Raw genomic sequence first — 27,305 nt, 5'->3', positions numbered from 1 at the left:
TGTTACATTCAAAACAGATTATGAGATGGAAGTACAGACAGAGTGAGAATTTTTAATCAGTCTGTGTATATATGAGCTGGGTTGTTCAAAGACACTAACTGGGACCAAAGTTAGCAAAATCTTTCCTTTCACCAAAATCTGGTAAAAGCTCAGTGCTAAAATCCACCTTGGGTTAAATAAAATGTCAGATGAATGCAACAGAAAACAGCTCAGAACTAGCTAAAACCTCACCCACATTATATCCATCAAATGCTTTCTTTGAAGGGCAAATCAAGATCAGGGGTAAGGGACACTGCAAGTGATGACACAAATGCCTGTGCAGTTTGTCTGCACACAAATTGTTACACCTACAGCTTTTCAAATTGAAAGCAGCTTGATTTATATTATAGGAATCATCTAACCTGGATAATAAATTCAGAAACATCACTGTGTTTTGAAATACCATCCTCTTGATCATTTGCTAGTACAAAAGGTACAACTTGACTTTCTATCCAAGCACCTGTCTTCTTCAGAAGTGAAAGGTGATCTTCTCCTTCTTCAGAAAACTGAAAAAAAAAACCACAAAGGGAAGTTTACCAATTGTCTCTCCAATTGTTTTGGAACTTCCTCATACTGTCAACTGTAACTCCAGTTTATTTTGGAAAGCTATAACCATACCTTATGCTGAAGATGAACAGTCAATCTGCAAAAGAGGCTGAAGGCTCTTAGGCTGGTTGCTTGATTCCAGCCACCAGAATCTGTTCCTTCCAGAATTGAGCCAAGAAACTTCTGAAATATCAATGTTTACATTTATATTTTTCAGAAAAACCTTTCAAATGTTTCTTTACTCAATAGCTTTAAACAAAAGGTTAAAGAAAACCCCAAACCCACAAGAACAGCAAAGCACCAAACCCAAATAAGCAACAAGCATACTTTAATTACTTCCATTTTTCAATGCCATAACTGATTTTCAGACTATTCCTTATTCACATATTCTATAAGTCAGGTCCCTTAAAAACACTCAACACTAGATCACAAAAACTTTGAGACACCTAAGACTGAGAAGCTGGTTAAAATCTGCCACCTATAAACAATTCTGAACTACTATACTTCTAGTTTAGAGTATTTGTTGGAAATAAAGATCAAAAGGAAAATCGTTTTACAAAAAAATCTTTTTACAAAGGGAGAGTGCATCATGAACCTCATTTATTTGTTCTTGCAGGCATTTTAGTTTGACTCAGGCAATACATGATGTTAAGAACTGATTTTATGAGCACTGTTTATGAGAAGGAGAAAACTACCTTTGAAGCACCGAGGATTTTCAAAAGCTTCTTCAGTTTATTTTTAGGAACAGAAAGTAGGCAACCACAATTGACAGGATGAGTCAATAAATACTCAATGTAATCAATTGCTAAGTCTGGCTTTGATTCATGTGTTACATGGATTCGTACTCGACGCCCAGATGTTTTAGTATTCTGAATAGAAGAAAGCACAAAACCAGTACAACTCTGTTAGTATCTGACTTTAGAACTGATTTCAAAGCAGAATAATACAGCATTAAAAACTCTTATTCTATTTTAAAAAAGCATGATGCCTTAAAGCAGTCTGGTAATTCCTATATTCCCTGTCACATGCATTTGCACACCTTTGTTGGGGTGAGTGAGTCAGAAAGCCAATCGCAGGCTAATTCCATAATGTGCCCGACTTGACCCCAGCGGCACAGGCAGTCGACCAGGATAGAATACTTGTTTTGGTCAGCTCCACTGTCAATATTTCTGAGTCTGGAAACCACACCACAGCTTAAAAGAAAACAGACAGATAAAGAGATATATTACTTTCACACCCATAAGTGCAGAAAACAATTAGTATAATACAAACAAAGGATTCACCAATGGGATTCACCAACGATTTCAACAGACTTGAACATCACAAATTTTACTGACTTATCACAGTTTCAGTGTCTTAATTTACCCAAATGGGCATTTAATATATCAGATTGCAAAAAATGAACGAATACAGCCAGCAAGAAACTTCTTGTCATTTGCATTTTGGATTTCCAAACAGTACCTGAATGTAGGAATAGCAGCAGGGGGCATAAAGGATGCCAGAATAATCAGTGGAGCCATGCACCGGTCATCCTAGGATAAAAGAATTACACTCTATGACATAAAGGTACACACGTGCAAGCAAAACTAAAGACAGTACTGAAAAACTGTGATTACATCTCCTCAAATTAAGGATTTCCCTTTCTCACTACAAATGAAGTTGAAAGGAGCTCAAAACAATATGGCTTGCAATCTGAAATGTCTGATTCCTGGTTTTGGAGGTCAATTACCAATTATCATATCCTTTACTTTCTGACAAACTGCCAGAATAACTACCATGAATAGTCATGGCTCCATTAGGTTAATACTCATTGCAAAAGAAATAGCAGCTCCTCATCACTTTTTTTTCCACTAGAGACTAAGGTTTAATTGCACAACCATGACACCATCTAACTCCTCTTAACCTTAAGTGCCTTAAATTCATTCACAAGACAAACTTATTAAAAAGACTCTAAAGAAAAACGTTCTTATATAAGGATGGCAATGTTTAATGCACTATTATTCATTACAGCATGTCATAATACATGGTCTAGGCCACACCATAATCTCACTCAGGTTACACAGAAACCAATCTATGTTAAGAACTCTTCAAAAATAGTTTATCTCTATGTCCAAGCTTCATGGAAACAGCCAAATGAAATTATCATCTACTAAGCCATTCCAAGATCTAAACCTTTTTTTAAAGCTCATATTTTTAAAAGAACTTTTAAAATATATTTGTAGCTTTTTCAGGAAAGAAACAGGCAGCTTCAGTATGTTTGTAGCCTTCTAGGACCTGTCTCTGACAACAGGTCCTTTTAGATCCAAGCTACATACTCACTATGTAAGAATATCCAAGTCAAAGAGGTTACTTGCTAAAGCTGGATATCTTGTCTGTTCACCAGACGCTTTCAGAAAGGATGCTACATCCTCTATCAAAAAAGTTTGGAATGTCTTTGACAACTTCCAAATGCTTTCAGGGTAGAGAGAACGTGTGTCTCTGTGCTGCAGAGTAATATGTAGCAATGAGCTGCTTTTCACTCCCTGATTATGTAAAGCAAAGTTGCAGTGGAGTAGCCACCACATTTCAGGATACTCCAGCATAAAAGCCATCAACTAAGAAAAAGATATCCAGTGTGTCATCCTTCCAAATTCACTCTGGGTGCAGCAGCCACTATTGGCCACTCTCAGGATGACATCCTCCTCGAGAATTACACTAAAACAATTAGAGCAAGGAGTCTGACAATATGAAAATGACTGATTTTAATTAACTGCCTATATTGAATCAAAGCAATAAATAAATGCATCGACAGATTATTAGAGAGTAGATTTAAATTAGCAGAAACCTCAGAACCACAGATGGTTTGGGTTGGAAGGGATCTTAGAGATCATCTTGTTCCAGCCACCCTGCCATGGGCAGGGACACCTTCCACTAAACCAGGTTGTTCCAAGCCCCATCCCACCTGGCCTTGAACACTTCCAGGGATGGGGCACCCACAGCTTCTCTGGACAACCAGGATATCTTTTTTTCCCCCCCCCCCTGCCAGGGGCAGGGACACCTTCCACTAGACCAGGTTGTTCCAAGCCCCATCCAACCTGGCCTTGAACACTTCCAGGGATGGGGCACCCACAGCTTCTCTGGACAACCTGTGCCAATGTCTCACCACCCTCACAAAAAAGAATTTCTTCCTAATATTTAATCTAAACCTACTTCCTTTTTATTTGGATCCATTCCCCTTATCCTGTCATTACACTCCCCTATAAAAAGTCCCTTCTCTGTCTTTCTTGCAGGCTCCCTTCAGGCAGAGGAAGGCTGCAGTTAGGTCACCCCAAAGCCTTCTCTTTTCCAGGCTTAACAATCCCAATTCTTTAAGCCTTTCCATTTAGGACAGGTGCTCCATCCCTCTCATCATCTTGGTGGCCATCCTTTGGACTCACTCCAGCAGGTCAGCAGGACATGTTTGGCTTTCTGGGCTGCAAGTGCACTCTGCCAATTCACATTCAGGGCAAAAAGGGCCTCAGCTGCTTCAGCTGCAGCTAAATTGTAAGAAGTGGTGCTGGTGGAAGAGTCTGGAGGACAACGGGTAGAAAAACATGTGGACTCTGATGTACAATGAGTATTAATTCTGCAATGGCTCTTTTGTATTTACTGTTTTCTAGAAGTTCTACAACATTCAAAAGAATAAAACCCTAGAAAAACCTTACAAGGAGAGCAATTTATTGCATAAGTATTTTTGAACTGACTATTTAGATAATGGTTCATCAGTCAGACATTGCATTGGAGAATAGTTTCTGCCCATTTGTGGAATTCCAAGAAAATTGCTGCTGTTATAGTTTATAGCAACAATGAAAAAGAATACCTAATGTCATAAAAATAGATAAAAGATATAAAACATGAAAGCATCTGAAGAAAATACTGAGAAAATACAGGAAAATCTAGGCTTTCTTTACCTGAAATACTTTAAAATATTCAGGAAGTACAGAAGCAAACTTCCTGATAGCATATTCTTTGGCATCTTCATTATGATCTAGTGCTTTGTGGATGCTTCTCCAGAGTATTACAGTGATCTCCAACAAACTTGCCATGCTGGCCACATCATTTACTGACAACACATTATCCAACACCTGAAATATAAACATTTAGATGAAATTACCCATTATATTTTTTCAAATAGGAATTTAAATTAAAATAAGGCCTTAAAGACACTAGAAAAAATCCTTCTAGACCCTTTACGAAGATACTGTAGTTGCTGTAGAACAGGAACTCCACAACTGAGTCTTAATCTCTCTAACTTCACATATCTTGCAATAGTCATCTTTAAAATAATTTAACTGCAAAATCAAACCAGTTTATAATCAACACTGGAATTCGACAACTATTAATTTAAAATATGCTCCATATTCCTTTTATCTTTTTCTAGCTACTTGACCAGATTTCTGCTACTGCAGGACATGAAAATCCAATAATGGCAGTTCTCCCCTTCCAACTCCAGAGATGCCCAAGGGCATTCCTTTAGACTTTCCGCCATATTCTGTCTCACATTAAGCATATTCTGTCTCACATAACTTCTCCTGAAAAGAAGTTATCAGAAGTTAGAATAGAGTGGACTTTCTTACACTGGTGTTCTCCTTTTCACTTCCATCTTCATCATCATCATCATCATCATCCCCACTGCCATGAAGACTGGCTTTCATTGCTTTCTGGATGCAGGCATTCAAGCAGCGCCGAATAGTGAGCATCAATTTAGCTATGTTTAAATGGAGTGGAAATAAATGAGACATTTACTATTTGTTAGGAATGTTGGTAATAAGTGCTTCTAATTACAATGCTGGAAAGCCAGTATGAAAAAGTAGGCAACAGAACCAGAAACAACTAGGAAAAAATGGAGCAAAATTCCTTGTAAAGGAAACGGAAAAAATGTGAATGTGTTTTATATCCTCAAGTATGAAGAAGAAATGACAACATTATCATCAGGCTCTGGAATTTTATTGTTAAAACAGCACACTAAAAAGCCCCCAAATAACCACCACCTTATCAAATCAGAACCAGAGGAAGCTTCCACAACTCCTACATCTAATCTGGCCTAGCTGTTAACTTAATGACTCCCATTCAAGAACACATTCCCTCCAACGTCAATGTTCATTCCTATGTCAATTCCCATTCCCTCACCTCTGAACGAGGAGCTCAGCTCTACAAAAAGTGAAAGGGTTATGCCCCTCTGGTGGAAGTACAACAGGCTGATTTCATAATTGTGATTTCATAACCTTATCAAGATGATCAGTGAGAGGCAATGGTTTGGGCATTTCACCCAAGTCACTCGATGCTGATTGCTCGAGTTTTAACAGAACTTCTCTGAAACAAAATTTTCCTGATTTTACTTGTTTCAGTAGGACTTTTCTAAAAAGCAGTGACATTCTGGGCAGTACATGCCCGCTTCACTAAAACTTTCAGAAGCTTTCTGAAGGAGGACTTCTTAGATTTTCTCTGAGCAACTTGAAAACACTGATCCACAAATCCCAGATACCCAGATTATCAGATGTAAACATTTTTTCAGTTTCTATATAATCTTTCACATGAAGATCTCAAATCATTTAAGGCATCAGGCATTTGCTACCCTATTTCTACATGAAAAATAGGTATCAACTGAGATAATTTTAAGGTACGTGTGGGGAGGAAGGGGACCAGAAGTACCAGGTACCACTATGGGCTGGAGTGTACAGTAGAGCATCATAAGAACAGAGATGAAAAGCTTTGATCTCCTCACTGTTGAAAAAGCTGATGACTTTGCCTGTTGTGCTTATTGCTGGTGTCAAGAATTTCCAAAACTACAAACTATTATTATACTAATCCCCCCCAAAAACCTAGCAACAATGTACCACTGTTACAGAAATAAGAAAAAAACATTTACATAGCATGATATCAGTAATTCCAAAAGCTCACAGAGTTTTGTGCTTTACCTATATTGGTGGGGGCAGTGAATTCATAGGCATATTGATAGAACTTCCTGGCTGCTGCAGGATTCATCTGGATCAGAGTGACACAGCGCTCACACCACACATCCTCAGACTGGCGAGAGTCCGCTTCCAGCCGAGACAGGAGGTGCTCCATGGGACAGATATTCCAAAACTTTGTGAGGTGAGAAGAAGATATTCAAAGGAGTGAAACAAAAATAGAGGAAAAAACTATCACCTTCATTAAATGATTTCCATGGCAATGGTCTAATCAAATATAAAGAACATCGACCTGGAAAACATGAGAATTTTTAATTTTTACACCAATGTGTACTGGAGGTCAATTCTGCTACAATAATGTTATTCTGCTGTGCTGATGTTTTAAATCTCCTGGTATCTCTGACTCACTGCTAAAATTGCGGTTTAAGCAATTCCACTTCACCTGCAATATTAATGCAATTCCATAGATACAGGGAAGAACTATTTACTCTACAAGGATATCACCATAAAATACAATTATTGTCATTATGTGCCATGTTTCATATTCTCCTCACAGGACAAAGTAGGTCTAAACTACCCACAAGTACTGTGTACACCTTAAAAGGGTGTTGATCCTTAAATGGATCAACACCCTTTCCAAAGCTATCCCAAACCGTACATTACTAAATACTGAATGCATCCCATTCTTAGCAGAGCTCTAGTTTACTTGTACCACAGAAATCAAATGCTATGAAATTCAGAAAGACTACACAGCTGTTTGTCAGCTGTAACACTACATTTGTAGTTTTTCTGAGAAGATTCTGAATTAATTATGCTGGACAATTTCAAATTAAAACAAACAAAAAAGTATTTGTCAATGCCAAGGAAGCTATTTTACTCTTTAGCAGAAATATTTGCATCAGATAATTACCCTGTGATCTTGAGCTATGGATGTCCCTGTTAAAACTGTCATAAAAAGTAAGTGATCCCAGGACTTACTAGAGATACACATTACAGTTTTTAAATCAATAGGAAGTTATTGAAAAACATCTAACACTTACTAGGATCTTTTTTTCTTTATTTAAGCCTGATCTCTCCTTCCCCTAAGAATCCCTTACATTGAGAATCATCTTTTTTCTCTGTCGTTAATTGCAGAATAATTACAAACTCAGAATAATTCACAAAGTGACGTTAGCCACTCCTTGTATGGCTTCCCCTCTACACCCTTCACCATCTTCAGAGCCCTCCTCTGGATGCTTTCTAATAGTTTTATGTCTTTATTAGGCTTAGCCAGAGACAAAACCATTGTTAAATTAAAATATAAAATTGAAATTAGGAAACTATTAACATTAGAGAGTGGAATAAGAGCTCAAAGATGCTACAATGCCGGTGGCTGGACAGTATCACTCTAAATAAGAGTCCACAGCAGAACACAAAATCCATTATAAATCACTATAAAAAGACACCAAAATCCTGAAGGATGTGCCCACAAAATAGAAATAGACATTATAAAAATAGGAAAATCAAAGCAAAAAAGGTCCTGGCTTAAGGTGTTAGGCATTTAGAAGAGTTGGGCAGCTGAGGGAAGTGTGGCTGTAACCCACTGCTCTCCCCTGCCCATCCAGAGAGAACAAGGCCCCACAGAGCACTTGGGATATCACAGATATTAAGAGTATTACCAGAGCAAAGCAGGTTATTTCTTTTTTAAGACCACTGCAGCAGTCTCAAAACGTACTTTTTTTTTAAAATAAATTCCATGAGTTTGTCTCCTGGCTACTTATCAAGTGTCATCATCCTACCTTGGCAGCCTTGGTAGCCTTCACTTTGAGCAGCATTTCCACAAAAGCCACTCGCACCTTCTCAGAATTATCATGCAGACTGTGTTTGGTTGCAGGCAGGAGCTGTTCCAGGAGTGGGTGACTTAGTTTGTTGTCCAAAATTATTGGTAGGCACTAAAATAAACAAATCCAGAAAGAGTAGAGCTGAAAAATCTGTAGCCAAAAATCGTTGAAGGGGACCATGACACTTCTCATGTTAAACGAAGCAGGGGCAGACACAGTGCATGTTTGTTTTTCTTGTCATATTCTTTGGTAAAAACTGCTTTGATTGCTTCAAATTTGCAGTGAAGTCTGTTCAGTGAACTCACTTCAGCTGAATCAGCTTCAGACCTACATTAAGACCATGGTCTTGCCCTCTGCCTGAGGACACACCGGCTCTCTAAAATATGCTGATTTCAAATTAGAAATACACTTCTCTTTCCAATCCATTTTTAAATCAGCACTTTCTGCTTATCCAGGATAGCTCCCCCATGAAGCAGTAGTGGAGCAAGTGAGGATTAACAGGATGACAGCTTCAATTTAAGGCTGAACTGACACAGACAAACTCTTCAAGTGAAAATGTTGATTAGGGAGTTCATTTTCCAGTCCAAGCTATCAGTTATTTCTCACATGCCAGAAATATGTAGATGAACTATTTCTAACATAGTGAGCAATGCATGGGAGGAGGCGTGACCAGACCAGCTGTGGAATTATATCCATTCAAACCTCAGACACACACAAAGTGGGATGCAAAATCCCAATTGTGCGTGTCTTGGGATGCCTTAAAGCCAGTGATGGAAGAAATTCTGGAGCTGCCTACATATATTTTCAAGTCTAAGCGTTATTTCTAATAGCTAAAAAAAAATTAATTATTGGGCCCAAACAGTCTGTGTACAACTGAAATTGAATACCTTAGAGTCAGAAAGCCAATCAGTTACTATTTCAAAAGACATTTGTATTTTCCAAACACATGGCTTTTATGAAACGTGCAAAACCTCCGTGTAGGAGTAATTCTATTGCCTAAGACATTTTGAAGAACAAGAAATTCCCTTGATTTAAAGTGGCCTAAACTAGAAACCTGTACATCAAGTAAAATAGAAAACTGACAGTCATGATAAAAAACATTTACTTTAAAAACAGAGCATCGAACATCAGCAGATGTTATATCACATGCCAGATCTCCAGTTATCTTTTTTAAAAGATCAGCAAGAATTGTTGGAGGAATCATCTCCCAGTATTTGGATATGATCTGAGTAACTCCAAGTATCCCTGTAGAGCGGACAACTGGATGAGGATCTTCTAAGAGACTCTAAAACAAACAGAAGAATAACACCATGAGCATATGGATTATTGCGACTCTACTGCTGTTTGATCTGAGCCTATCCTAAACAAAATGCATTCCATTACCTTTTAATCATTATGAAAACTGTCATACAATAAAAGAACTGTAATATTAATAGTCCCTCAAGGCATTTTACTATGAAGAAAACCAGGAAATTTAATCAGAAGCAAAACTAAGGTAACTACTGGCCAACTTTTTTCATTGGACTTTTGAATTTTTTCTTTTTAAATAAATCAAGTCTTGCATTTGTGACTTAATTAAGAATATCTGGATTTCTATTTATATGAGTTTACACTGATCACTGTTCCTATGGAACAACATAACAACTTTGAAACTTTCAATTATCTGACGTCAACTCAGGAACCCCCCAACATTTTCTTAATGAAAATACTATGCCCATTCTCACCCATCTGGACTGGCAAGGAGATTTTTAGGTTCTCTCCATTATACTTAATTTCAGAAGTATTTACTAATATAGTACTGAACTTTGATTGAGTGCTTCCATAGTAACTGTGAAGCTCTCCCCCACAATCCTAGGGTAAGCAAGGATCAAGATCATTACTCATGCATTTCATCTTTCAAAGGCATCTCTCATTCACAGAATAGTGAATAACAAACCAAAATATTTCCTTTTTAGAGTTTAAAGTGGTGTATAGCATCTGCAGAAAACATACTATAGAAATTTAAAATATTAGTTTAATTTTGTATTTTCTGCACCATAGACCTCTGTTTCCCTACAATTATTCAGAAATTCCATTTATTTTAATTGCATCAACAAAATTTTTTTCTGAGTTAGTTCTGACAAAAGTTTCATTTTTAACATTTCAGTTTCATTAAAACTTACAAAAAGTTCTTCAAACTGTTTCTGAATTTCACTGTCCATCTCTTCAGCAGTAAAACTGGGATCACGAACAGGAAAAGCATCAACAAACAAAAATGCTGCATTTGCTCGAACTTCTGAGTTTCTGGCCTGTTACAATGGAGGAAAAGATATTTTTTCCATAAGGACCAACTGTTAATATCCAAAGATGTATCCTGTCAAATACTGTTCTCCAAACATTTAAACAAGTGTTTTTAATTAAGTAGATGGAAGAGATTAATTTACAAATGGATGGAAGAACTTGAAGTCACACAAGAGTTTTAATGTTTTATCTTATATTTCTGCCCATTCAGTAAACCTTGAGTTATTGTTACAATCAGCTTTCAAAGCACATCAGCTGCAACGACCCTGAGGAATCACAGTCAGAGACCTTCTCCTTTCTGTAATGCTGAATAAATTAAAAGCAGTTGGGATTTCTCTTGGTGGCCTTAGAGCTCCTCTTCAGGACAGAAGACTGTTGAATTCAATCAGACAGGATTAATTAACTGCCTTGTCAAGAGACAGGTGATTTAATTGAAAAGCTCAAGCCTGTTTCTTCAAGAAAACAGTATTTAGTAACTAAGTACCAGAAAGCTTGGAGCGTAACTTATCCAGCAAAAACTTATTCAGTTCTGCATCTCTGCACATAAGGATTAGGACCATGTTCTGAGCTCCAGGCAGCTCATCAAAAATCTATGGGAAGCTTCACAACATTTTACCATATTTAACAATTTTCACTGTACTCCACCGTGTATTTTACTGGCTGTAGAGCCACAAACACAAAAAAGGAAAAAGAGAAAGGTGCATATTTAGACACTTATTCAGTGAAAGATAATTGATCCTGTGGACTCTTAAAGGACAGAAAAAGAGAGCAGGAAATGGAACCATGAAGAAATTCAAGGCATCTCAAGGAGAATGCTGAAATCTAACCACCAAACTACATTTTATTTATCAGAGATAGCAGTGCAGTGATTAAGAGCCTCTACTGACTGCTCTTGGAAAGAAGACTTGGAAAGAAGAATTTTGTCCAGATCTTGTGTCCAATAAAAAAAAAAATAAAAGCTCCCAATATAACAAGCAAAGTAGGCCTAATTTTAACAGCAAGATGAGACAGTTCAGGGAAATTCTTGACTACGCTAATCATCTAATTTTCTTCTTCCCTTGTGATAAAGTACACTGAGATCAAAGGCAAGGAAAAGGAACATGGCAATAACCATGTAATATTTACACTTAAATAAACTAATGACAAATAAAACAAGAAAAACACCAAAGAAATTAGTAACAATTACTTCATTTACAATCTCTTTTGGGTTTCTCTTCTTGACCAATCCTGATATGGTGAAGTAGAACCATAACATTCCAAATTCTTCAAGTCAACAAAATTACAAGGAATTTTTAATTGAATACTATAAAAGCAAACAAAGCACATAAGTACATTCTTTAGTTAGGGACTTGTTTAGAGGTGAAAAGATCTAATTCTTAATTCTATCCTATAAAGTAGTAGAAAATCCTTTAACTCTGAGCTTGTCTATATTTAAGAATTAACACATAACAAGATAATATGTGAATTTAGGGTGAAATAGCTCTTCTGCACTAACATTGCATGTGAAAATTAATTCAAATGTGGTTTTGTGCAATAACCTAGACCTTGTCTACCATAGCCATTCCGAAAGTTAATTTCCATAAACTTTTTAAGTGCATTACACTGAATTCCATTAAGCTCACTTTTAATTCTGAACTGAGTACCCACAGTTCAAATTCCTGCCTTTAATTAACTGGAATTTATCCCAAATGTATTTGCATATTCAGGCTCGTACAATGTCTTCACAGAGGTAGAAACTGAGACTTTAAATTCATGGCCTATTTTAATCCACACTGACTTTTCCATGCCAGAGCCTGCAGTAATTTAAATAACTAATATTTCTTTGACCATTATGCTTGTACTATTCTGAGAAATTTTCAGAACCTTTTAAAACCATAATTTACTTTTTTCTTCAGTTAATTTTCACAGCTTTCTTTTAAATTTTAACTGGTCTTACAGATTCTGAAATTAACTTCAAATTATTTAAAACACTACTTCCTCAGGACATGTTAGATTAAATGTGTGGGATGTTAAAAAAATATAAAAAAAGACAACCAAACACTTTAAAGGAGTCACTTCCTTCAACAGCTTGAATTCCTGGAGGAGTGGTTCTTGACTTTTTCAGCTTGATAACAAATAGCTTAATCACTACTTACACTAAACAATCGTATTTTTGTATCCATATATCTTCTCATACTAACAACTAATTACTGCACATCTCTTTTATGTTTATATGATACTTGCTTTTCATAATAAGAACATGAAAAAAACCATGAAGTTACATATGGGCTTATATTATAAAAACTTAGAGTTGCATAAAGGCTTATAAAAGATGTGCTGGTAAAAGCCCAACAGAAGCCTGTGCAATCTAATTACTTGCAAAACAAGCAACTGAAAAAAACCCACAGACCTGCATTACAAAAGGTGCATTTTCAGTTTAAAGCTTTCAGAGATGAAATCAAGTAGTTTCAGCATCAACAGTTCTGGAACTCATTGTGTTCTTACACCTGAAGTAAGTTTTTGCTTTCTGTGAGAAAGGACACACAAGGCCTCTTCTTTCTGTTTCATAAACAGTATTCTAGAACAGAATTTGTTCTTCACTATATTAAATTAAGGATTTGGCTAAAATAGGAGCATCAAACTAGTTATCTAAAATTAAACTGACATTTCAAGCTTTGGAGTAGAATCCGTAACAGTTATAAGAACAGTTATAAGCTTCCCTTCTTAGTTCTGTATTTTAAACTGCTGGTAATTCTGAGTCACAGCAACAGTTCAAAACACCACATACTTCATGCAGTACTGTATGATTTGTTCTAGCCATGGAACCATTAGGGATGTGCAAATTATGAATAGCAGCTGTTAAAAATTTCAACTACCTGTGGAATCTGGAATTCTCCTGTTGCCTTGCTGCAAATCAATCAGTAATCTTTTTTTTCTAGATCACACACCTTCTGGTACATTTCTCCAAATTAACATAAGCAGATTTCATAAAGTTTGACAGAATCTTCCCCCAAAAAGTAGCCTAGTCTCACATCTGAGTCCTGGGCTTTGGCAAGTGACTACAACCCTTCACTGACAGGCAGCAAGTCCATTAAGAATGGAACACTGTATTTTGTTAACTTATCAAAAATCAGTTAAAACCCCTATTTTCCTTTTAGAGACAGAAATGTAGAAATCAAAGGAAGCCATGATTTGTAGCTATTATTCTCTGGCATCAGGACATAAATGTTTCATCCATAGGGTTCTTTATTTATATAAATTCTAAAAGGATGGAATCAAACATTTAATGTAAGACCAAATAAGATAATGAGCTAGCAATAACTTTTCATATTCCCACATCTACCACAGGGTTCTGTTGAAACCAAACAGCTCTCAACTCCTTGCTGTAACTCATAAAATCCATTGTAAACAACTTTTCAAGTTAATAGTAAATACTTTCAACTCTGAGAATTTCAAATGCCTTTCTCACTTCTAAAGAAGATGCTTATGACCAATCAGTAAATGAAATTGTAAATGTTTGACAGAAATTAACTTGGCTGTATGTGTACGCTGTCATAAACAGGGATTTCATAACTTCAGACAAAATAAAAGCCGTCACAAAGAAGGAAGCTTGGCTCCTCTTGATCACAGAGTGTAATTGAGTAGACAAACTGCAGTGGGTCCCCTTTAGTCCATGCATGCAATCCACAGAAGGACATGCACACACCATGAAAGAACTACAAATAAGAAATTTCATTCTGAAAGCACATCCATACCATTAATGCCTGTCCATACAATACAACTAGAATAAAAGTTTTCCTAAATTAATACTCCAATAAATTCACTGAGATGTTCTCTAAGGCTGGTAATTAATCAACAGGTGAGACTAAACCATCCTCTAAACACTTCTGGCTTTGATGAATAAACCACTGATAATTCCCTAAAGATCTTGGAAAAGGTAATACCAGATTACACAAAATTTTCAGACTGAGAAGATAAGAATACCAACTGCAACCCTGGAAAGCACTCTAGGTTCCTGTAAACAAAAGTGAATTTTACAAGTAAATTATATTAACAAATTAGAATATTATTGCGCTTGCTATGCCTAATTACAACTTAAAAAGTTACTCAGCTACATCTGTGATGGTAAACACTCATTTTGGTTTTTGTGGCCATTCATTTTAAAAGCAAATAATAAAACCAGAAGATGTGGAAGGGACCCAAAATTTAATAGCTGGAGAAAGACATTTATATTTTCTGAAAAGGATAATTACCTTTAGTGCTCTCCAGAGGATGGGCTGATACAATCTATAGAGCATTTCTTCAACTCCTTGACGGACTTTGCTTTGTTTATGAAAATAACTCAGCATCTAAGAAAAAACAAATAAAACAGGCCCCAAAACCATTTTAACATTCTACATTCAGGAAGTGGTAAGGGGTTGATGCATTTCATAATTATATAAGACCAGAGTTTTCACAATATGAAAATTATAAAACTAAACATGTTAATTGACTTATATCTTAGTAGAGAAGTCTCAAAAATAGTAAAATTAAAACAATCTAATAAATACAATATTTTATAATTTTATAGAGTCATTAAGTCTATATAAAGATCTACAACTAAGAAAAAGACATGGCTAGAGAATTTCACAGCAACATCACATTTTTGTTACTATAAAAAATAATTTTTAAAGTTACTGGTAGAAATACTTTGAAACCATGAAATTATGAACCACAGATAAATAAACTTTTTCTCTGTTAAGAACAAAGAAACTTATCTGGTAAGTGGAGTCACCCAAATACACATGTACAAACCTAATACATTTTTTATGCATTGATGAAAAGCAAGTATCAGTACTCTTTGGGACTCAAAACTGTGCTTAATTAGCTAAAAATCCTGTTATTTTCTGTATCTGAATTATGCAGAAAAGAAAGAGAAAGTGGAAGACCAGAGCAGAATACGAGAAAGGACGTAATGTAACTTGATATGAAGAATTCCTCCACTTTGAAACACTGAGCACTTTGAGCTGTGTTCTAAGGTTGGTAATTAATCAGAAAGTGAGACAAGATGATCCTCTGAACATTTCTGGCCTTGATCAATACAGCACTGATAATTCCCTGAAGATCTTGGAAAACAGAATACAAGATTACACAAAATTTGAAAAGAAGCTGACCCTCTGGTGGTCAGTTCAAATTTATTCCAAGACCTACTCCTCCTGCAGCCCAAAGACATAGTTATTCACTGTCCTCTCTCAAGATCATAAGCCTCAGAGTCTGAAAAACATGAAATGCCCTGTCAAAAGCCTGCTCCATCGATCAGGAATCACAGGACAAGGAAATCCTATAGCTATGAGAAAACAAAACAGAACAAACTCCCTAAAAAGCCAACCCTAAAAAATCCAAACCAAAACAAACAAAAAACCCACTCTAGTATTACACACTGGTATGTCAAGCTGTATATCGCACACAGCATACACTCTAGAGTCCGGGTATTTGGGAAGAAGCATGGGAGGGCAAGAGGCATTGATCAAATATAAATGTCTTAAAGATGCTTGTGCACTTCTCATTCTGCTTCAAATGCTCTGCTCGCGACTGAACGCCACAGACAGACTACTAGAATCAAAGCTTGTCCCTAGAAACCTATGTAAATCCCCTACATACAATAAAAAGAAAAAAGCCAAGCTTCATTTCAGACCCATCAGTAAGTTTGCCTCAAGAAGGTTATGACTGTTCATCCCTGTGATCATCTATGGAAAGGTCAATTCTACAGGTAAAGAAAGCTCAGACAACAGACAGCAAAAACTATTTCTGGCACTCTGGAAAATCCCCTTCTACTTCTGAGCAGCAAAGACAAATCTGGTGCAAAACTATAAGCAAGTTCCTCCTATAATTTGTTCTAACATAATTTCTCCTAATATGCTATTTTTTAAGTATTTGTGGTGGGTTGGCACTAGTCACCAGCTGAACACTCACAGCCATGCACACACTCCCTGCTCAGTGAGGAAGAAAAAGAATTGGAAGAGAAAAGCAAGTTCATGGGTCAAGATAAGGACACTTTAATAAATGAAGCAAAGAGGACCAAAAAAATCCCCAAAGGAGTGATGTAAATGCAATCACTCACCACCTGCCACAAGCAGACCAATTCTCAGCCAGCCTCCCAGCCATGGCTGCCTCCCCAAAACTCACTTTCCCTCAGTTTGCTGAGGGAATGATGGTTGTGTGCCATGCAATATCCTTCTGGTCAATTTGGGTCAGCTGTCTCAGCTGTGACCTCCCAACTTCTTGCTCATGCCCAGCCCACTCCCAAGGGAATACGTGGGGAGGAGAAAGCCTTGAGACCACACAGGCACTGCCTTAGCAGCAGCCAGAACATTACTGTGCTACCAGCACACCCCAAACACAGCCTGCTCTGAAGGAAAGTATTTCCATCCCAGCCACACCTGGTATGGTATTTTAGTATGAAATGGAAATTTTCTACTTTGTAGCAACTGATCTCATTTTGAAGCTACTAGTTCATGTCATGCTTTCCTGGAACTTACCTCTCTAACTTTACAATGAACAGAAGAACTTCTGGGAAGATGAATTCCATGATGCATGAAATCCTGAATGCAGTTATATTCAAGTACCTACAGTAAAACACACACATATTCCTGTTAACACAATAAAACAATAATAAGTACTGTAGCTGTTCAGCAACTATATTTTTCCCTAAAACAAACAACTGAAAATAGTACCTGCTATTATTTCTTACTTGGCTTCTGCCTTGCCCAAAGTTTTCCATGCTGGGGGCCTCAGTCTGCCTCAACTGATTATCAAAATTTCAGAATCTAGAATTAATCCAATTGGCAGAAACTAAAAGAAGGGTAAATAAAAGTACTTTGGTATCTGAAATTTTGCTCTAGCATTGTTGTGATCTGTAATTATGCCTTTAATAAGTTCCATAGAAATCCACAAAAACTAGATAAATACCTGAGCTATCAACTATACAGATTTGCATATGCTGAATAAAAGCTTCAGTAATTCATTTAACGGGTATGTTTATGCAAAATATTGTGCATATGCATATTTGTGTGAACCAATATTTCAGCAGCAGAATGAAAGGTGTTTAGCTGCAGCCAAGCTGATCTCAGTGGGAAAACATTCAAAGCATGACATATAGTTACTCCTTGACAATGCTGAAGGGGCCCTTTCCTTAGGGAAATAATTCTTTAAGGCTTGTTAAAGGAACCTGTCTGTGGTGGAAAGTCATGAGTCTTTCCCACCCTGAAATTCAAAACTATCCAAATGAAATTTCAAGCATAGTGTTACCTCTATGAATTCTCCTGACACCTTCTTCCAGGCCCTGAAGTAAACTTCTGAAATGCATTCCACCAAGGATCTGTATTACCATATAGGAAACACTGTCAAGAAAGCATACTAACCATATCTATGTACAATTCATAAAGGTGAAACATGAAGTTTTGTATAATAACCAATATTGTTCTTAATTCTGTGCATCAAATAGGTTTTTAGAAGAAATTCTCTTTTTCAAGTCTACACCCATAACTACCAAGTTAACTCTTAATTAATGAGCACAAGCATTATTACATGATACTTGAAATATCTCCTATGGTGGGAGAGTCAAAAAATTCAGAGAGATACTTTACCAGTTTTCTCATGAAGAATGCCTGAAATTCTTTATAGACATGTACAGGAATATATTATTCTACATGAAAGCATTAGAAAGCCTCTGATTTTAATACACAGAATTACTTCAGCAATACTTCACCAACTAAATCAAAGAAAAAAATCTCCATATTTTTCATCCATCAGCCAAGTTCTCAGGCTATGATTTATCCTGCAAGTCACTTCTTATATAGAAACCTAGAAAATTCAATTAGAGATTGCTTGTAGGAAAAAATAGGAACACCCTACTAAAGGAGAAATGGACCTGCAACCCTCACACAAGCACTGCAAATAATGCAGTCCAATTTCTATCCAAAGTAATTTGCTTTAGCTAATGGCAAATAAACATTTACTGCTCCTATAACTGTACACCAGGCACGTAAGAGCTCCTATTAAAAGAAGTTGCTGAAACAATATAGCAGTAATATTCAGAAGATTTGTGGGTTTCTGGTTATTGATATATTTTTTCAATACACTAGGTATTTTTAGAGTGAGATAAACAAGATTTTAGACAAGCTCTTACTAATTAAGGACTCTTACTGGGCTGCATACCTTGGAAAGAACTGTAATTGGTTTTTAACAGTTCCATGTATCATTTTAATGAAGTTTACATTCCAGGTGAACAAAAAACTCAAGAGTCTTCTTCCCTGTGGGGAGGGGAAAAGAGGAAAAAACAAAGAGAACTCAAAGGTCAGAAGAATATGCAATTTAAGAGCTACCTCAAAAATCAGCAAATACAAAGGAAATTACATCTTTAATTTTAAAATGCATAGGTGAAATGGAAAAAACTATTTAAGATTCTTAATTATTAAACAGAATTCAAGCACTACTTTTATTCATAGCGTAGAAAGAACACAGAACAAATGAACACGTGCATCACATATCTGCCTCCACTCTTTCATTCCTCCCCCCAAAAATGGGAGTTACTAAGTAAAGAATAGTAAAAAGAAAATCAGTAATGAAGTATCAATACAGGCTGGCGGTGAAGGGATTGATTTCCATGTCCTTTCTGGTTTGGTGTGCCTTCAATTGAGCAGCATTCCAGAATGGCAGCACACTGTGCAATCAGCACCCGCATCGAGGCTGGAGCACTGAGCTCTGCCAAGTGCCAATATCCCAATATCATCCGAGGATGACACTGAAATGATGGTGAAGGCATAAATAAAACACCACAACTCTACCAGCACTGCATGCAGGAACATTTTTAACAAAGCCATGGAGAACAGCTGGGCCACTGAGGAAATTCAATGTTCTGATCAGCAAGGACATTTCCTTTCCTCTTGCCACGTGAAAAGTAATGTTGTGAACCTCCTGGAGCTGCTTTCATTCATGAAAACAGAAACTGCTTTTCCCAAATTAGTTTTCTTCCATTTTAACAAGTCAGGAACAATGATGACAAATCTGATGAGCAATAGAATTTTGTAACAAAAGGCTGTGGATGAAGGAAACAAGCCAGTGATCTCCCAGAATCAGCAAGATCTGTCCAAGGAATTGGAGCCTTATACAGTATCTGTACAGGCAGCTTCACTCTTAGCTTATAGGCGAAGGTAGGAGTTCAAAATGTCTGATCACACATAAGGGTCCTTTGTATCTGTCAGCTTTCTAGCCAAAAATAAATTAGGAATATTAATAAAGGAAGTGAAGTAGTAAAGAGCACATTGGCAGAAGTGCAAAAGGGTCACTGAATAAACAGCAGAGGTTCAGAGGCATTTCCACTGAGAGCTGGGCCAAGAGCTGTGTTCACACCTAAGACCAAACACAGAAAACTGAATGCCAAACACACTTGGAGTTGGAATCTCGCAGAGATGGAGAGGGAGATGGAAGCACAGTCAGTCAGAAATAGCCCTGTAGTGCAATTGATAGCTGAAGTGCCTTTGGGTGAAGAAGTAACTCAGAAGCTCATAAAAATCAAGACCTAAAGGCTAAATACAATGTCAAGATTTTTGGCTTCAGGTCTGATGGAATCCTTCCTGTTGTCAAGAGTTGTCTCTACCTCCAACTTTGGTGGCCTAATATAAACACAGAGGAGTCCCACTTGGCATGTCACACATCAACATCCCTGACAAAACAAAAGGTCAAGGGAGTTTTGACCTACAGTTCTTTCCTCAACAAGGCAAGGATGAGGACAAACTCAAACTCATCTCATCCTCTACAATCCCAGCAGCAAGACAGATGATAAAAAGCCAAAAATAGCTTTCAACCAACTCTTTTTAGCCTTAGGTTTTAAAAGATTGAGCCTGCTCCTGAAAATGATAAGTGCCTCTAGCTTAATCTGCTGCTTGTGATTAATGGATCTGCAATAATTATTGGTAACAGCATTCTCATTATTGTGAGAGATAACCTGGTGATAGGTGAATGAGACTGTGAACTGTCATCTTTGGGACTAATGCAGCATCAGTGTTGGGTGTCTGGTATTGCTGTGCTTGTGCACACAGAGCACATGACTTTGTTCTATACACACAGAGAAGGTGAGCAAGGAAAGAGCACAACTGACCCACCTCTAAAACACAGGAACACGCACTGCAGCTGTTTGACTGGAAACCCCATCTGAACAAGAATGTTTTCATAAATCACAGAGAGATAAATTCAGAGGATCACTCCACTAATGCAGCCTGATGATAAGCCTCTGAGAAATATTACTGTGTGTTAAACAGCACAGCCTGGGAGGGCAGAAACACTGAACTCCCTGACCTTGCAACGAGGTGTAATAAATGTGCAGTTCTCTATTGGTTTAATCTGATTTAGAACAGATACACTGCATTCCTGACCCTTCCCTTCCTTTGGTCTTGCACATTATGAACCATTCCAGACAGTTCATCTGCCTGAAAAATAATCTTAATAGGAGAAAACAGCTACCTCCTTCAATCAACCCACAATACTGCTGCTTGAACATTACACTGTGAAAAGGAAAAGAGGAATGCTAGTCCATGACAACACAGGATCATTGCAACCTGGAGTTATAGCAGCTTAAGCTACTACGGTACTGTGCTCTGGGATATGTACTCTGAAAATCTAGGATTACTTTTCTTAGGAACTGTAGAACAAGTCTGCAGGCATTAAAGGGAGTATTAGGCCTGATATACAGAAGCTCACTTTCAACTCAAAGCAATTCATACATCATGTTGATACTTGGTATTACTACATGCATTTTAGAAGCAATAGAGGATACAAAAAAAAGGTCCAGCAGAGATACTGGGGGAGTGTTGGTTGGTTTCTTGTTGCTACAAGAAATCTAGCATCAGTGAAACGAACCAGGAAGGGAAATTAGAGAACATACATGAGGTGTGTTACCACTACAACTGAACTCCCACAGCACGAAAATCCCAAACAAAAGGACTTGCAACTGAAGTACAATGGCCTCATAGCAACAGGTAAATGCTTTGAGCACTTTGAATCTCCTGTCTGCAGAGCTAGGAAAATCCAAGTTGGTTACCATTCTGGATAAGTACTGGAAGTTCATACAGTGAAGTTGGATTTCTGCTCACAAACTGAGACATGTGAATTTGGATGTTTAAGTCCCTGAAATGTTAATTGTCTGAAGAGTGTTTTATGTGATCAGCTGTTTAGTTACTGTTTTATGGAGCTGAATTGTTCTGTTGACTCTGCTGAGTAGGGTTAATATGGCACACCCTAAACACAGAGCAACTTTACATGCCCAGATGGTTTTCCAGAAGGCAGAAATCTATGAGTGTTTTACATGCCAGCCCCACATGGATGTCTGAGGCAACTTAGGTCATTTAATGTAGCATTGGTCCTTCACTTAAGCAACCAAATCCTTCCCAGGACCTGCACTGATTATGCTCCTGCACAGATGTCTAAATTTATTTTAGACACTTAATTTAACTGAACCCTGTGCTGGGATCTTTCCAGAATGGGTTATGGTTCTCCTTTTATTTTGAACTGTTATCCACCAGGATGTAAAGTGACTTATGTATTGGGCTGGCAAGGTTTTGGTGGTGGAGGCCTGCAGAGGTGGTTTCTGTGGGAAGCTGCCAGAAGCTTTCCCCGTGCTGATAGAGCCAATGCCAGTGGGTTCCAAGGCAGACCCACCACTGGCCATGGCTGAGCCCTTTGGCTCCAGCTGGGAGCGGCTGCTTTCAGTCAGTGCTTCCAGCCAGAAAGCAAAGAATCCACAATTCAGGATCTAAACCACTAATGAGCAGACAGAGCAGAGAGTGCAGTAAGGTGCTCTCTAGATCTACCTAGAAAGAGACAGGCCTATGAAAATGCAAAGGTGACAAAATATCAAGAACCAGAAATCCCTGGAGAGCAAAGAGAAAAATCTTATGCAAAGAAAGCAAAATGTGCAAAGTGTGGTCAAATCTGCACATTCTTGTGGAGCAAAATGGATGAGTTTTAATACGCTGGGGAAAATATACATTATTGAGTCTGATTTTTAGTCTACTTTCCCTCCCCATATTTAAAAAAAAACCCACAACAAACCCACAACTTTTATACTCTCCTTTACTCAAAGATTCAAGGTGCAAACTTCCTTCAGAAAAGCTGTGTAGAAATTAACATGTTATACTAAAAGTCTCACACGATGTGGAAGAAAAAAAGAACTACAGGGATTTGCTTCTGAAGCCTAGATAGCAGTCGTACTTTACATATATAATTGCCAATCATTTACTGTGCCTATATGAAGATGAAATATTAAAATAATACAGTGGATTCAAATATAACAGAAGAAATAAAAAATACAGAATCAAACGTAGATAATGCATTTTAAATTCTGTGACAGAGAACACACACAAGTACACACTTTTTCCAGATGACAAAAAACAGCTTAAAATGAAATACACCAAGGACACAAAATAAATTGTAAACTCTGTCAATAAAGCCTTACTTGTCTTTCTTCTTTCCACCCACATTTTCTCTTCTTCCATTCCCACCTCTCATATTGCCTTGGTACGTCACAATTTTAGTCAAAACTAGAACAGCTTAAAATATTAGATGTAAGTAACAAAAATCCCACCAACTTCATGGCAGGTATCCAAATCCTGCTCTATCAGCCATTTCACCTAATTCCTTTGCTATCTCCATTTTTAATACGACATACACCACAATCATGCAGCAATCTCAGGGCACATTTTATGACAGAAGTTCATGTATTCCACAGGAGAAGGAATATATCTATTTTACATATGCAGGGAAGAGTTAGAACTTCAGAGACAAAGTCATGTGGTCTGGTCACCTAAGCACCTTGGATGCCACAATTCTGGTGCACAGGTACAATCTAAGCAACAAAACAGCAACTGTTCACTGAGAGAAATCTATGTAGGTAAATAAAGTAATTCTTATTTTTCTGTAAAGCTGGGTTCTTTTTATGCTACTTTTAAAACAGAATATGGCAACACAATCTTCTAGATGAGGTCATTTAGAAGGAAAATTATTTTGTTACAGTTACTTGCCTTGAATAAAAGAAAAACTGCCATAAAAGAAAAGAAAAGAATTACACCAGGGAATGATTTAAAGTATCGAGGGAAATGCACTGGAAGCAAAGCACTTGATTCTTATTGCCTCAGGATAAAAGAACAGGACTGAAGATTTAGACATAAACTTTCACACTTTAGTCTGGAATAGAAACAAGTTTTCCAAATGAAACAGTATCAACCATTTATAGCTTGGAGACAGAGCTGATTTCTCTCATGTTGCTACCTACTGTACTATAAAAAAAGACAAACTGCAGAACTATTAAAAGCAACCAAAGCTCACTGGCACAAAACCACAGTAAGATAAAAGCTGGCTTACCTCTTCTTTCTTAATGTGTTTTACACTCATAAAACACTGAAGCAACAAGGCTTTGACTTCATTACTCTCATCTGAATCATAATCAAAACAAAGTAATGTCTGATGTAGATTCCATACACGAACTATATCTGCACCCTGACAGGAAAGAAGAAGCCCACATTAGAGTGGAGAAGCTTTGCTTTAATGCATAAATCTTTGATTTAATGCAGAGCTGCATTGAAAGGATTTTAAATAATGAACTTGAAATGCATTGTTACAGATTGTGAAATTATTAATATTTATTTCATCACATTACTGAGAAAAATATATGTAACTGCAGAAATTCTGACTTCCAACAAATGAAGATATGCTCAAGAAAAAAAAGTGGCTATTCCATGCAAAATATGTTAAAACTACATCACTGCACTTTTTAAACTTCATACAATACATGCAGTTAACAGGGAAAAACAAGAGAAAGAAATAAGGATACATCCATTGGGTTAGTGCAAAAGACGTGTATCACAATACTCCAAGTAACTCAAACATTTTGAAAAATGAAAGAAAAATTATTTGTAGAAAGATAAAAAGCAAGAGGAAATGAAGCTTCCCACAAAAGCTGTTTCTATGCTTAGCTGAACATAGTACTTAATACCTGAGTTGACAAAAAGTTAGTTACAATAAAAACCTTGGCCATTGGACTGGACAAAAGAGTGAAAAGATTAAAAGGAACGCAAAAAAAAATTAAAATCGAGTTCACTTGTGAAACTGATGCCAAAAACCTTTAAAATTTGTCCTAGAGAAGGCGGTGTTTTATTGGAGGGATTATCTTTCTTGAAATATTCAATAATAACCTGAAAGTCAACATAGCCTCAGCCTACCATAGCAGCTTTATTCAGGCTTTTTGTCAGCAGAATGACAAACAGAGTCTTCCCCAGCTGCTCCTTCCCCTCCAGTCCCTTCTCCCACCACTTTTCACACACACGTTGGATAGCGTCCTGTAGGATTTTTTCAGATGTAGATAATGCAGGAAGGATACCTACAAGATTAATGAAATAATTATTTACTGCAATGAACCAAGTCATTCCTGTAAAACAGCAGTCTGTTAGCACACTAACTACACCTCACAGTGTCAGCTAGCTCCTGCCACACTTACACCCTTTCATGGCTTATGCTCACTGCAGTATTTAGGCAACTCTAAGGTTTGGCCCAAGTTTTTGGACCAGTAACAATGGAATATTGAGTTTCCCTTAAAAGTAATGAAAAAATACAGAATAATCAAAGTTACCTCCCACTGGGTGAACAGCTGGGAGAAAGAAAACTATTTACATTCCAACATCTAAATTGTGCAGCTGATTTCTAGGTAAACATTCCCTTAATTTTGTCTCATAAATATGAACTCAAACCAGTACCAACTTTTCTCCTGTGAATTCTGTTTCACAGGCCAGCTGGATTTCAGTCAGATCAAACAGCCTCTGTAAAATGCTGCATTCTGTACAGAGAAGCACTCACCGTTTAGGATAAAAACGCATTCTACAAGAGCTTTGTAGTTTACATTTTCATCCACTGCAGGTATGGAAGCAATAACGACAGCTGCCACTCCTTGGATCACTGCTACAGTCTGTTTCTGAAAGAAAGCAATGCTGAAGATGGTTTGTTTTGGACTCAGAAAATAACTCAAACAAGAAATGAACCTTAGCAACAGAGAGCAAAGCTGAATTGTTATTATGCTTCCTTTCTGAAGAACGAGCATACTGCCACCCAAAACCTTTCAAATAAGAGGCAAAAAAATAGATTTTAAAGTACATCTTTCCAAAAAGTTTGAAAAGGGTTTTCAGCTCCAGCTAGTAGATAACTTTGTGACTGCATGTGTTTCCATTCCTGCACTAAAATCCTCATTTGCAACAAACCCACTCAAATACACATCCATTTCAGAGCTGAAAAGCCCCTAACTAGCAGCGCCATGTGTAACCCAGAGATGCGTACATCTGGTGACTTCCACTCCAAGTGTGTGATTCTACAGGCCTCTGAACAGATGACTGATTTTTCTACAAGCCTCTAGGTTTCTCTAATGATTTCCCCACTGCATTTCTTTTCTTTCCCCCCAAAATTAAATAACATTTTCCCCCCGTATTCTCAAGGCTACATAAATTACAGCACAGAAGGCAGAATATAAGGGCCTGAGTCAGAAAAATTCTATGTATTCTAAATTTGTGGAAGGCACAGTCGAATCTAGACTTCATGATGTTCATCAAATAAAATGAGGTAGTGAAAAAATCAGGTAGTGAATTTCTTATATTACATGCCAGCTACTTAAACTTAACATGTGCAACATTAACATTTGTTTATTAAAGTAAGACATAGAAAAAGCCCATTCAACTCTACTGAGAAAAACTAAGTCACATCTTTCATAATTAAAATTATCAGCAGAGCTAGTCTTTTAGAGCATAGACCAATCATAAGCTCAGCTTAACCCAAGCACAAATTAAGTCATTTAAAAAAATGGGCAGAAAGGTGATATTTGGAACTGGCCTTATTTCATAACCTTTGCATGTTTTCAGATGTTATGGAAATATTCCATTTTATTTCCCAAAAAACACAAAACACACATCATGTTTTCATTTTACAAGATTCTTACCATTTCTGGAACTATCTCAACTTCCATGTCATCCTCATTCTTATCATCTCCAGTTCTGCGCCATGTTTCCACAGGGTTCTCCATCAAGCTCTCTGTCAATAGCTGTGTCAGTCTTTGCCATAGCACTTCTTTCTGCTTCCTTGGCAATTCTTGAAGTAGCTCGTTCAAGTCAAAATGATCACATGTATTTTTCTATAAATGGTCAGAAGATACCACACAATCCCACATCAACAAAGTGGCTTATACTTCATCATCATATTTTCTACATTTAATCTGGGTTTCTACATTAATGATTAACTTATATTCCTCTGCAGTTAGAGATAAAATACCTTCTAGAAGTTATATTTTTTAAAATAGCATAAGAAACTCCTGCTAGTTAACTCTTTATCATGAAGCAAGAGTGCTGCCTTTAAGACAGAAGTCTTTAGCCCTTGATAGCAATGATGACAATTCCATACCCTTGGCTAAGAAGCTCAAAACTGCACAGAATTTAAGTCCCTGATTATGTCTTTGCTCTCTTAAATATCAATTGATGATGGCTGTTGAAAGAAAATCCTTAGGCAAGGACTGGAACCATAGCAGTCAGCAGAGCCATAGAGAAGCACTAATTTGGGATATGATCTGCACACATCAGAGCTCTGCACACTGCAGTGTAAAATTTTAAAGCCCCTCATCAAACCCAGCTCCTGAGCCTGTTGAGCC

General features: G+C 37.2%; 1 protein-coding gene across 2 annotated transcripts in view; it reads right to left on the bottom strand.

Moving 5' to 3' along the window:
* Positions 1-27,305, bottom strand: part of NCAPG2 (non-SMC condensin II complex subunit G2) — a 47,686-nt gene that overhangs the window by 16,612 nt on the left and 3,769 nt on the right. For both annotated transcript variants that reach the window (XM_031061720.1, XM_014309368.2), the window contains 19 exons: positions 26,604-26,795; positions 25,478-25,592; positions 24,847-25,004; positions 23,990-24,124; positions 18,791-18,885; positions 17,882-17,951; positions 17,113-17,199; positions 14,848-14,943; positions 10,498-10,623; positions 9,441-9,620; positions 8,294-8,446; positions 6,522-6,690; positions 5,181-5,311; positions 4,515-4,688; positions 2,047-2,117; positions 1,625-1,778; positions 1,281-1,454; positions 658-768; positions 402-545 (listed from right to left, as the gene is read on the bottom strand). In XM_031061720.1, the coding sequence (XP_030917580.1) occupies positions 402-545; positions 658-768; positions 1,281-1,454; positions 1,625-1,778; positions 2,047-2,117; positions 4,515-4,688; positions 5,181-5,311; positions 6,522-6,690; positions 8,294-8,446; positions 9,441-9,620; positions 10,498-10,623; positions 14,848-14,943; positions 17,113-17,199; positions 17,882-17,951; positions 18,791-18,885; positions 23,990-24,124; positions 24,847-25,004; positions 25,478-25,592; positions 26,604-26,795 (2,535 nt within the window). The remainder of the gene's footprint in view (positions 1-401; positions 546-657; positions 769-1,280; positions 1,455-1,624; positions 1,779-2,046; positions 2,118-4,514; positions 4,689-5,180; positions 5,312-6,521; positions 6,691-8,293; positions 8,447-9,440; positions 9,621-10,497; positions 10,624-14,847; positions 14,944-17,112; positions 17,200-17,881; positions 17,952-18,790; positions 18,886-23,989; positions 24,125-24,846; positions 25,005-25,477; positions 25,593-26,603; positions 26,796-27,305) is intronic.

This window comes from Geospiza fortis, unplaced genomic scaffold (genome assembly GCF_000277835.1).
Source record: "Geospiza fortis unplaced genomic scaffold, GeoFor_1.0 scaffold282, whole genome shotgun sequence".
In the NCBI taxonomy this organism is placed as follows: Eukaryota; Metazoa; Chordata; class Aves; order Passeriformes; family Thraupidae; genus Geospiza; species Geospiza fortis.
The sequence above is the reverse complement of the archived record's forward strand: the minus strand, read 5'-3'. Positions and strand labels throughout refer to the sequence as shown.